The sequence below is a fragment of the Mus caroli genome, chromosome 2 (genome assembly GCF_900094665.2).
Source record: "Mus caroli chromosome 2, CAROLI_EIJ_v1.1, whole genome shotgun sequence".
NCBI classification, from domain to species: domain Eukaryota; kingdom Metazoa; phylum Chordata; class Mammalia; order Rodentia; family Muridae; genus Mus; species Mus caroli.
This window is the reverse complement of record NC_034571.1, coordinates 156,573,759-156,584,622: the sequence shown is the minus strand read 5'-3', so window position 1 is coordinate 156,584,622 and position 10,864 is coordinate 156,573,759. Positions and strand designations below refer to the sequence as shown.

Below are 10,864 nucleotides of genomic sequence, written 5' to 3'. Positions count from 1 at the left end.
TGTGTGTATGTGTGTAGTATTGCACAAGAAAAAATAGCACTTGCTCCAGAAAATCATATTATGGAAAATAAATATTTGATTAAATCAGTAGGTGTAATGTGATGACAACTTTATGAAAACTGTGTAAATTAATTAGGTGTAGATGAAGGAGATCTGCATTTTGATAGGGCAGAAAACCTGGATGGTTTCCTAAATGAACTCCAGCGCTCAGCCCTAGGTAATGAATAACTAAGAGCCTCTATTTTTTTTCTTGTACTTTCCTGCTTTTAAATTTTCCCAAACATGAACATGTAAAGGTGTGAGTGGCTCCACTGGGCAACGGAAAAGAAGGTGAGAGGACATTGTGAAGAGCTGACCTCAGGCAAGATGGTAGTGTGGATGGAGGGGGGACATGGTACCAAACCAGGCAGGGTGCTGGGAGGCCAGGCAGGTGTGGGTGTTCCCACCTCCCCACCAGGAAGGCTTTGTGCCCCTTGCAGGTCCTGTTGCAACACTGAGTCTCCTGCCAGCCTTGCAGCCTGATGTCCCCAGTTGGCCTCATGAAGTGGCAAGTCACTCTCCAGATGCTATTACTCCTTGGCACATTAGGCCTGCCGGTGTTGGCAAGATGGAAGGACAGATATTTTTCTGAAATCCAAATTCCAGATTACAGTAGGTATTTTGGATGGGCTTCAAGGTGGGGACTGGGCAGAAAATGAATAATCCTAACCATTCTCTAGTCCCATTGCAGGGAGGAAGCAGGGGTGGGCTGGGGCACCCCAGAACATCCCTCGTTTTGAAAGCCAGGATGCTGGAGGGAAACCAAATGTTTAGGTCTCAACCTGGAGGGTATCTTGAAGCTACAAGTAAGACATTGTTTTTATGTCTGTTGGAGGGGATTGTGGCAGCCACGCCGTGTTTTTATCCAGGAAAACACTCATCTAGGCAGTTCTAAGAGGTTTAGAGGCTGCCTGGAGGCATCTAGCTCTAGCTGCTGGGAGCTGGTATTTTCAGTTATGAGCTTCAGAAACAGAGCACACATGGACAGAGGATTTCTAATGATTTCTTACTATGTGCCCCCACCATTTAAAGGGAATTGGATGTTTTAGAACCTGTGAGCTTCGTAGAAGTTCTGTAGGGTTTTTTTTTTTTTTTTTGTTGTTGTTGTTGTTTTGAATTCTGAGTGGAAGGGAGATGGGTAAAGACTGAAAGGAGGAACATTTTCAAGAGAAAGCTGAGTTTCTGGGCAGCTGTTTCAGCCAGAAATGGAGACGTGGAGGTGGAAGGCAGGCTCTTTCCTTTTTGTTCTTATTTATTGTGTGTGGGTGTTTTGCCTCTATGAATGGCTGTGCACCGCATGGGTGCAGTGCCCACAGAGGCCAGAAGAGGGCATTAGATGCCCCACAACTGGAGTTAAGAGACAGTTGTGAGCTGTCATATTGGGGGCTGAGACTCTTAACTCTGATTTTCTGAAATAGCCCCTGATTCTTTGTATTAAAAAGTTAACACAGGCTATTTGTACAAAACATAGGTTTTGACATGACATTTTCACATGATAGATGAGGTACTTTAATCATATGGCTCCCTGCCCCCAGCTTCTCTCCATCCTTCCTCCCACAGGGTCTCTTTCCCCCAAGTAAGACACTCCAACTTTCATCGGTTTAAAACAACTAGGTTCATATGAGAAAAAATAGACATCACTGGTCTTTCTGAGTTGTACTTCTGTTGTTTGGCATGATGATGTCTGCCTCCATTCATGTCATCCTTTCTAAGAATGAAATATATATATAGTGTGTATGTGTGTACATACACATATACACATATATTATATGTATATTATATATTATTATATATTATCATATCTCTGTATATACAGTTTATTTATTCATTGATGGGCTGACTAGGCTAATTCTATACATTGACTTGTGAATGTTGCTGGCATGAGCACGAGCATGCAGTATTTATTGTATGGTGTTCTGATTCCTGGGAGATATTTCCAAGGATAGTATGGTGGGTTGTTGTGGTCATTCTATTAGTTTTGCGGAGTCTCCCTTCTGATTCTCATGGCAGCTGAACCACACCCCCTTTCCACTAACCCACTTTAAAGGCCTCTTCCTCCGCCTCACCTTTCTAGCCAGTGTTTGCTGGCTTGACGGGGGGTTGCATAACATTCTTCCATGCATTTATCAGCCATTCTTACTTCTGTTATTCATCTGAGTAGAGTATTCGTCTTTGGGATGCAAAGTATTCGATATTGTAATGCAGGAGGCAGTGAAAAGCCTAGAGCAGTGGTTCTCAACCTGTGGGTCTCAGCCCCTTTGAAGAGTCAAATATCTCTTCCACAGGGGCTGCATATCAGAGAGCCTGCGTATCAGATATTTATATTAAGGTTCATAGCAGTAGCAAAATTAATTATGAAGTAGCAGTAAAAATAATTTTATGGTGTGTGTGTGTGGGGGGCTCCACCACAACATGAGGAACTATATTGAAGGGTCGCAGCATTAGGAAGGTTGAGAACCACTGCTCTAGAGGAAACCTTGGGGAAGACACTTGAGGCTGCAGGCTTAGGCAACAACTTTCTGAGGAGGACTCCACTAGTTCGGGACATAAAGGAAAAACTCAGGAGAGGGCCTCAAATTATAAAGCTTTTGGCGCAGCAAAATTGAAGGAAGAGACAGCCCAAAGGTTGGAAGGAAACTTCTGCAGCCTACTCCTCTGACAAGGGGTTAGTATCCAGAGTGTGTAGCCATGTAAAAAAACAAAACAAAACAAAACAAAAAGTCGACTGCCAAGAGGCGGGTGATTTCCTACCCTGGGACCCAATACCTCCCACCCTGTGAAATAAAGTGAAAATGAAGGACTTTTTGCTTTGAGAATTAGACTTAAGTTTGTGGGTTTAAAGTCCATATGGATAACATTACAGTGCCTTGTGGGATTAAGGAGGGCATCAGGGAGTGGCCCTTTCGTCCAAGAACCAAAAAGAAATCGCTAGGCTATTGGGGGAGGAGAGGAAGCAGAGGGGATCCCTGAGCGCTGGAGCTGCTGGCAGTAGTGAGGAAATGCTCTTGGTTAGGGGAATGCTTGCTTATGTATTCCTTTTCAGTTTTAACAAGGCCCAAACTGCCCCCCTGCCTGACGCGGCCGACCAGCACCCAGTGCACAAGCTACTGCAGGGCTCACCTGGACTGTGAGCAGGGCTTTCACTGCTGCCGCTCCTTCTGCGGCAATGTCTGCATGAGCCCGGGAGAGGCGGGTAGGTTCTGAAGAGCACGTCCCCTCTTCGTCCAGGTTACAAAGACCTTGGAAACCCACTCTGTGGGAAGAGAGACAGCATGGCACTGTGCCTCTCAGTTCCTACATCCAATCCACTCAGAGGACCTCTATTTCTCCATCCTGGTTTCAGGCATCCGGTCTCCACTTGCAGGCCTACCTGCTTTTGTCAAGCCCCAGAAAATCTGGCATCTGTGTCTATGCCCAGTGGGTTATCATCCCGTAGGAGAAGCTATATGTGGGCATCTCTTATGCCACAAATCCCATTAGTGACCCAGGAGTTAGGGAATCAGTTGTGATCACCCCTAGAGAAGTCTGTTTGTCTACATGGTGTGACCCCATCGTCCTATCCTTTTCTCCTCTAGAGGGCGAAAAGCCAAACCATAAAATCAGGAACTCGGTGAGCACGGTTGTACCATAAATCATCATCCTTACAAACCACTCGGAAAGTGTTGGAAGACCAACCTCCTGTTGGACCGTCCTCTTGAATCAGGTGTGGGTAGGAGTGAGGGTGCCCAGACAATGTCTTCCCTGCCTACCTCCTTCCCCATAAGCTGTTCCAGGACCGGAGACCCTGCTTTTGTCTATAGTTACAGGACTGTTGCTGCCCCAACTACTTTCTCTAACTCCACCCCTCCCCCCAGCCCCTAACCCCTACCTCCTAGTTTAGATTTTTCCTACCTTCCCACCCGTTAGCAGTCTAGTCTCTTTCACCCAAACTCCTAGACCTGTTTGTCTCTGCTTATTGACATGACATAATGAAGAGAAAACTGCATATATGGGATGGGGGAAGTGTTCTTTTTGGCCAACGAGGATACTGTTACTTTGAATTCACCATGCCTGGGTATACCCCTTCTGAGACTATCTCAGACCCTTGATTTTCATAGGTTCCCCACAAGCTACTTCCGTTTTTAATTAGTCCACGAACGTGACATCTTACATAAAGATGGCTACAGCAATGATTCAGAACTGGAAGAAGGCATTGCTTGCTCTAAATAAGCTCTCCTCTTAAACATCACCTGCTTGTCACTATGATTCAGTCGATTGTTTGGGGGTTTGTAGGGGTCTTTTCAAATGTAAGAAAATGCTACAGAAAGAATAAACAGTATCTAGAGGATTTTGTCAAGAATGCACAATGAAGATTGTGTGTGTTCAAATCCACCTCAAATGCCTGCAGGGGTCACTAGGCGTGACGTTTAGTATATAGACTGAGGAAGGGGAAAGTCATATGATTTAAAGAGGTCGAAGTTAGAAAAGGGTGTAGCAAGCCGGGCGTGGTGGCTCACGCCTTTATTTAATCCCAGCACTCGGGAGGCAGAGGCAAGCAGATTTCTGAGTTCGAGGCCAGCCTGGTCTACAAAGTGAGTTCTAGGACAGCCAAGGCTATACAGAGAAACCCTGTCTCGAAAAAACCAAAAAAAAAAAAAGAAAGAAAGAAAGAAAGAAAGAAAGAAAGAAAGAAAGAAAGAAAGAAAGAAAGAAAAGGGTGTAGCAAGAAGGGACCAAGGGGTCAGGGCCTTGGCACATAAAGAAGAGATGTTCTGTGGGCTGTGGCATTGCGGTAGGCTTCTGGAAGAAGAAATGCTTCATTTTACCCCAGAGGATGAGACAGACTCGGCATATGGCAGAGTGAAAATCATAAACAGAGAGTGGGGTTGGGGAAGGGTGTGGATGAGGAGCAAGACAACCCACAGGCAGCAATACCATTGTTCCTCCTGCCCCTGACCCAACTACAGACAGAGTAGGATGGACCGATGAACTGAGTACAAGGCTCTGGGCTACACAGCCTCACTTGCCAGCCCTTCACCCTTGGCTTCTACTGTTGTACCCACAGAACCAGCTTCAGTTCCCAGCACTCACAACCGTCTTTAACTCCACTTTCAAGGGATCCAACACCCTCTTCTGGTCTCCTGGCCACTGCATGCACATGTTGCCTATACCTACATCCCGGCAAAACACTTGTATACATAAAATAACAACAAATAAATAGGTTTTTAAAAAAATAGTAAAGGAGCATAAATATGCACAAACTGGTGGATGAGCCTGCACGAGTCCACTTAGCAAGCTGGTGCGGAATGGACTACAGACCCTACGCTAAACCCCTCACCGTGCAGCGTTTGAGCTTCTTGAAAGATGCTGCTCATCTCAGGGCAAGGATAAGATTGAGTGAGGAATTGAGTTAGGAAGGAGCACGGGGCAAAACGAACCCTGAGACGGGCACTGTGGGACAAACCCTTAAAGTTGTATTGGGTTAGCTTGAGGCGATTTCTTTAGGCAAAGTCACGGGTTGTTGAGCAATTAGAAAGAACTCAGTGAGGGCAACGCTCCAGTGCACCAGGGAACATCCAGGGCTGATGGCTGTCTTGCTTAATTTGCTTCAGAAGATTAGTACTCAAAGATGGGGGTTGGGAGTCCCCCTGGGTACCTGATTTTAGCTTTGCTGGTTGGAATGGTCTAAAGTGGTGGTTCTCAACTTGTGGGTCCTGACCCTTTTTCTGGTAGAATAAGCTTTTCACAGGGGTCTCCTAAGACTATCAGAAAACACAGATGTTTACATTACAACCCATAACTAGCAAAATTATAGTTATGAAGTAGCAATGAAATAATTTTATGGTTGGGGGGGTCAAGCATAACATGAGGAACTGAATTAAAGGGATGGAGGGTTAGAAAGGTTGAGAGCCATTGCTCTAGAGTTACCTGGCTTGACATTAGAGCAGATAATATAGACTGATCAGCAGATAATTTAAATTTTCTCCAATAACAAAAAATAAATAAATAAATTAGCATACAGACATTTAAAAAAAATCTCAACCAGTGCTAATAGATTTATATTAAACTGGCCATGATATGATTAAACTAACAGTAAAATATATACAAAATTCATTTATTAAAATTTAAGCACTGGTCTTTTTTATATTTGTTATTTATGCACATGGAGGTTGGAGGGCAAACAGTTCTCAGAAGATGAAACTCAAATGGCCAACAAATAAAAGCACTTTACATTTTTTGATATTAGACTTTAAAGTTCTCATTTACACAGTGACGGCGGACCAGTAAATTAGCTCAGCCAGTAAGGGTGTTTGCTGCATAAGCCTGGCCACCTGCATCCAATATCCTGAGCACACACAAAGGTGGGAGAGAAAGACTTCACAAAGTTGTCCTCTGGCCTCCATACGGATAGGCACATGCATGGATACCCACTGCCCCAACTCCCCTACCACATAAGTAAATAAAAATAGATAACTAAAGAGTGTCAGATGTGTTTAATTAACTTGATTTAATGGTCTCACAGTATATATACACATCAAAACATCAAATTAATACAGCATCCATGTCTAAAAATGTTGCCAGTTATGAAAGCATTTTAATAAAACAATGAAGATCAATATCATCAGGATGAAATGAATATAGATTAGGTAAGAGAGAGCATTAATACCATAGCCGAGAAAGAGAACACAAAATGATACAAATATTTGAAACAGTACCAAATAGAATACTTAGACATATAATTTATCACTGTGCAAAAACAAAACAAAACAAAACAGCAACTTAGTTATTCCACAAAAGTGTTCTCAGTAGAGAAGTAGCAGGAACCTGTGACAGCAGAATATCTCTAAATGTTTCTTAAATATCTATTCAGCTGGCTTAGGACACCCTCTGGGAAGCATTCGAGTGTTAGAATAAACATGGCCTATATTGGGAGCTCAGCCACACACAATCCCACTAAAAAGAATAAACAACACCTAAAACCGTTGAAGAAATGTAGTTAAAAGAAGATTCCTATGTCTGGGGTAGGGAAGATAAAAGGCTTTAAAAAATTATTGGTGCTGGGTGAGTGGGGATGTGTCTCTGTGGTAAAGTGCTTACCCAGGATGTATGTTCCTAGGTTTGATTACCAACACCCAAAAGAAATAAAATAATTAAAACATTGCCAGGTGTGATGGCACATGCCTTTAATCCCAACACTTGGGAGGCAAGGACAGGAGGGTCTCTGAGTTGGAGGTCAGCCTGGTCTACAGAGAGTTCCAGGACAGTCAGGGTTACACAGAGAAATCCTGTCTGGAAAAACAACAACAACAAAAACAAAAAACCCAACCCAAAACAAAACAAAAACAAAAACCCCAAAACTAACTAAACCAAAAAATAAAATTGAAAAAAAAGTGCCAGACATGGCCTTCTGTTTTTGTCACGTCTGGAGCTGATCCTGTGCCACAGCACTCCATACCCAAATACCGCTGGAAGAGAGCTGGTCTCCCAGGAGTACTGACACACAGACTTGCAGGAGGGACAAGCCACAGTCAGAGACAGCAAAACCAGTTAACACCAGAGATAACCAGATGTCAAGAGGCAAGGACAAGAACATAAGCAACAGAAACCAAGGCTACTTGGCATCATCAGAACCTAGTTCTCCCACCACAGAGAGCCCTGGATAGCCCAACACACCAGAAAAGCAAGAGTCTGATTTAAAATCACATCTCATGATGATGATAGAGGACTTTAAGAAGGACATAAATAACTCTCTTAAAGAAATACAGGAGAAGCCGGGCGTGGTGGCGCACGCCTTTAATCCCAGCACTCGGGAGGCAGAGGCAGGCGGATTTCTGAGTTCGAGGCCAGCCTGGTCTACAAAGTGAGTTCCAGGACAGCCAGGGCTACACAGAGAAACCCTGTCTCGAAAAACCAAAAATAAATAAATAAATAAATAAATAAATAAATAAATAAATAAATACAGGAGAATGCAGGTATACAGGTAGAAGCCTTTAAAGAGGAAACACAAAAATTCCTTAAAGAATTACAAGAAAACACAACCAAACAGGTGAAGGAATTGAATAAAACCATCCAGGATCTAAAAATTGAAATAGAAACAATAAAGAAATCACAAAGGGAGACAACCCTGGAGATAGAAAACCTAGGAAAGAGATCATGAGTCATAGATGTAAGCATCACCAACAGAATACAAGAGATGGAAGAGAGAATCTCAGGTGCAGAAGATACCATAGAAAACAGTCAAAGAAAATGCAAAATGCAAAAAGCTCCTAACCCAAAACATCCAGGAAATCCAGGACACAATGAGAAGGCCAAACCTAAGGATAATAGGTATAGAAGGGAGTGAAGATTTCCCAACTTAAAGGGCCAGTAAATATCTTCAACAAAATTATAGCAGAAAACTTCCCTAACCTAAAGAAAGAGATGCCCATAAACATACAAGAGGCCTACAGAACTCCAAATAGATTGGATCAGAAAAAAATTCTTCCTGTCACATAATATTCAAAACACCAAATGCACAAAACAAAGAATAATAAAAGCAGTACAGGAAAGAGGTCAAGTAACATATAAAGGCAGACCTATTAGAATTACACTAGACTTTTCACCAGAGACTATGAAAGCTAGAAGATCCTGGGCAGATGTCATACAGACCCTAAGAGAACACAAATGCCAGCCCAGGCTACTATACCCAGCAAAACTCTCAATTACCATAGATGGAGAAACCAAGATATGCCATGACAAAAACAAATTTACACAATATCTTTCCACAAATCCAGCCTTACAAAGGATAATAGATGGAAAATGCCAACACAAGGAGGGAAACTACACCCTAGAAAAAGCAAGAAAGTAATCTTCTTTCAACAACCTCAAAAGATGATAACCACACAAGCATAAAAATAACATCAAAAATAACAGGAAGCAACAGTCACTTTTCCTTAATATCTCTTAACATCAATGGACTCAATTCACCAATAAAAAAACCTAGACTAACAGACTAGATAAGTCTGTGGCTCCAGGTAGAGAGCACAACAGTTAGATGGTATAACAGGATGGCTGCTCTAGGCAGAGAACTTAACAAGTAAAACGTACCTGCTTCTTATAGGCAGATATTAGTGAAAGTTTGAAGTAATTGCTTTAAATATGGTATAAATATATACTGCTCTAATAAGTCTTACAGGATACTCACATTCTTTCTAATGTAGACTCCATGGGAATTTTGGGTTAAAATCCTGGCTTGACAAGCTCCCTGCTTATAAGCAGGCGTAGATAGACGTGTGAGTCAATTGTTTTAAAGATGGTATAATAAGGTCTGCAAGATAACTAACTCATATTCTTTGAACGTGGGCTCCGCAGGAATTTGGGGTTGATTATTCTGACATGACAGATTAGGAAAAAGGCCCGAGAATAGGTTTGTACGATAAGCAAAAGGTGTTTTTTTAGGATGGCAGGGAGATTGTATGGAAACAATTGTGTAAGGGAAGATTTGAAGTTCTGCAGGATAACTCATATTCTTTGAACGTGGACTCCATGGGAATTTTGGGTTAATTTCCTGGCATGGCAAAATAGAAAAGGCCTAAGAATAGGCATATACAGTATTTTAGTTTACTTCATCTGTTTTAGATTGTTTTAATTTTCAAAATCGGTGTGATTTTGAGTTTTGTGGTTATATTATTCCTCTGGGAGAGAGGTCAAAATGAAGGTTTTTCTGGTTACTGGCCCAAGGATCTGCTGACTGGGGAGGAAGGGTTTGCCTTAGTGTTTTAGATAAGGTGATTAGTGTATATACACCTTCCAGAATTATACAGATCAGATATGATGAAGGGAGACCCCCAGAGGACTAGATTCCAGAGAATCAAACAAAAAAAGATATCTTGATGATACTAAAACTTTGTTTTGAGATTTGTATATTACAGAATATACAGCCTTGTTGAGTCTTATTGACAGACATGCTGAACTGACCTGCTTTGAACCCTGATCTCTTGGACTTTCTGCCGGATCCAGTTCTGACACAGATATCAGAGACTAAAGGCCTTCTTAAGGCCAACCAACTCCCCCACTTTCCCTACCCCCCCCCTGTCAAAGATATCTCAACACCCGTATTCAGCTTGAAGAAGTTATGAAGAGTCATCACCCCAGTTCTCTGGACGTGGGGGTCTAGAGGTAGTTATTCTAGTTGTTTTTCTGGGGAATGTTGAAATGGTCATAATTGGAACAGGGAGCAAATAGCTAGAATTGATTGTATAACCATAATCTCATTTGGTAGAAATCTTTACAATAGTTACTAAGTTGAAGTCATCGTTTCTTATTTAGGAACAAAATTGATTTTGATACAGAATCAAGGTTATCATTGGTATAAATTTCTTCTACTGATACAAAAATTTTAAAGTACAAGGGGCTTGGACCCAGCCCTTCTATAATGTCATTACAAACTGATCTGAGATGTTTTAGCCTGAGAGTTAAGGGCCAAGTAGCAAATTCATGGTTCTGAGTTTATTGTTAGGATGCTTTCAGATAATTTAATTAGAAATAGCTTAGAGTAGTTAACGGACAACAGCCCAGATTACTTTACAGAGATAGTTGGTTTTCAAAAACATCAGAAATCCAGACTGTGGCATTTAATGTTATTTACTCTTTTGTCGTTGAGACATATCTGCTCCTAGCAGCTCCCCTTTTATTGGATTCAAAGAAGAAACTGAGCATCTATTCCTCCAGGTGAGGTTGTACATTGTGGCTAGGTGACCACTGGACAGAAATTGACTATCTCTCCTGCAGACCTATACCATCCTTGTGAGGACACAAGTTACAGGTTAGGACAGCTTAGTTCTGCCAAGACAGAATAGGCTAGTCC

The 10,864-nt window shown here is 42.1% G+C and overlaps 1 protein-coding gene across 1 annotated transcript; it reads left to right on the top strand.

Annotated features, from left to right (window-relative positions):
* The first annotated feature begins 283 nt into the window (after positions 1–283).
* LOC110290221 (protein WFDC10B-like) lies at positions 284–4,368 on the top strand. Its single transcript, XM_021156714.1, has 4 exons — positions 284–330; positions 480–651; positions 3,083–3,232; positions 3,615–4,368. The coding sequence occupies exons 2-4, from the start codon at positions 522–524 to the stop codon at positions 3,668–3,670; spliced, it is 336 nt and encodes a 111-aa protein (XP_021012373.1). The 5' UTR covers positions 284–330; positions 480–521; the 3' UTR covers positions 3,671–4,368.
* The last annotated feature ends 6,496 nt before the right edge of the window (positions 4,369–10,864 follow it).

Excerpts from the sequence above, each read along its gene's own strand:
- LOC110290221 (XM_021156714.1), top strand. The coding sequence starts at position 522 with ATGTCCCCAGTTGGCCTCATGAAGTGGCAAGTCACTCTCCAGATGCTA. Across the intron at positions 652-3,082 it reads AATCCAAATTCCAGATTACA|TTTTAACAAGGCCCAAACTG; the intron begins GTAGGTATTTTG and ends ATTCCTTTTCAG. Across the intron at positions 3,233-3,614 it reads CATGAGCCCGGGAGAGGCGG|AGGGCGAAAAGCCAAACCAT; the intron begins GTAGGTTCTGAA and ends TTTCTCCTCTAG.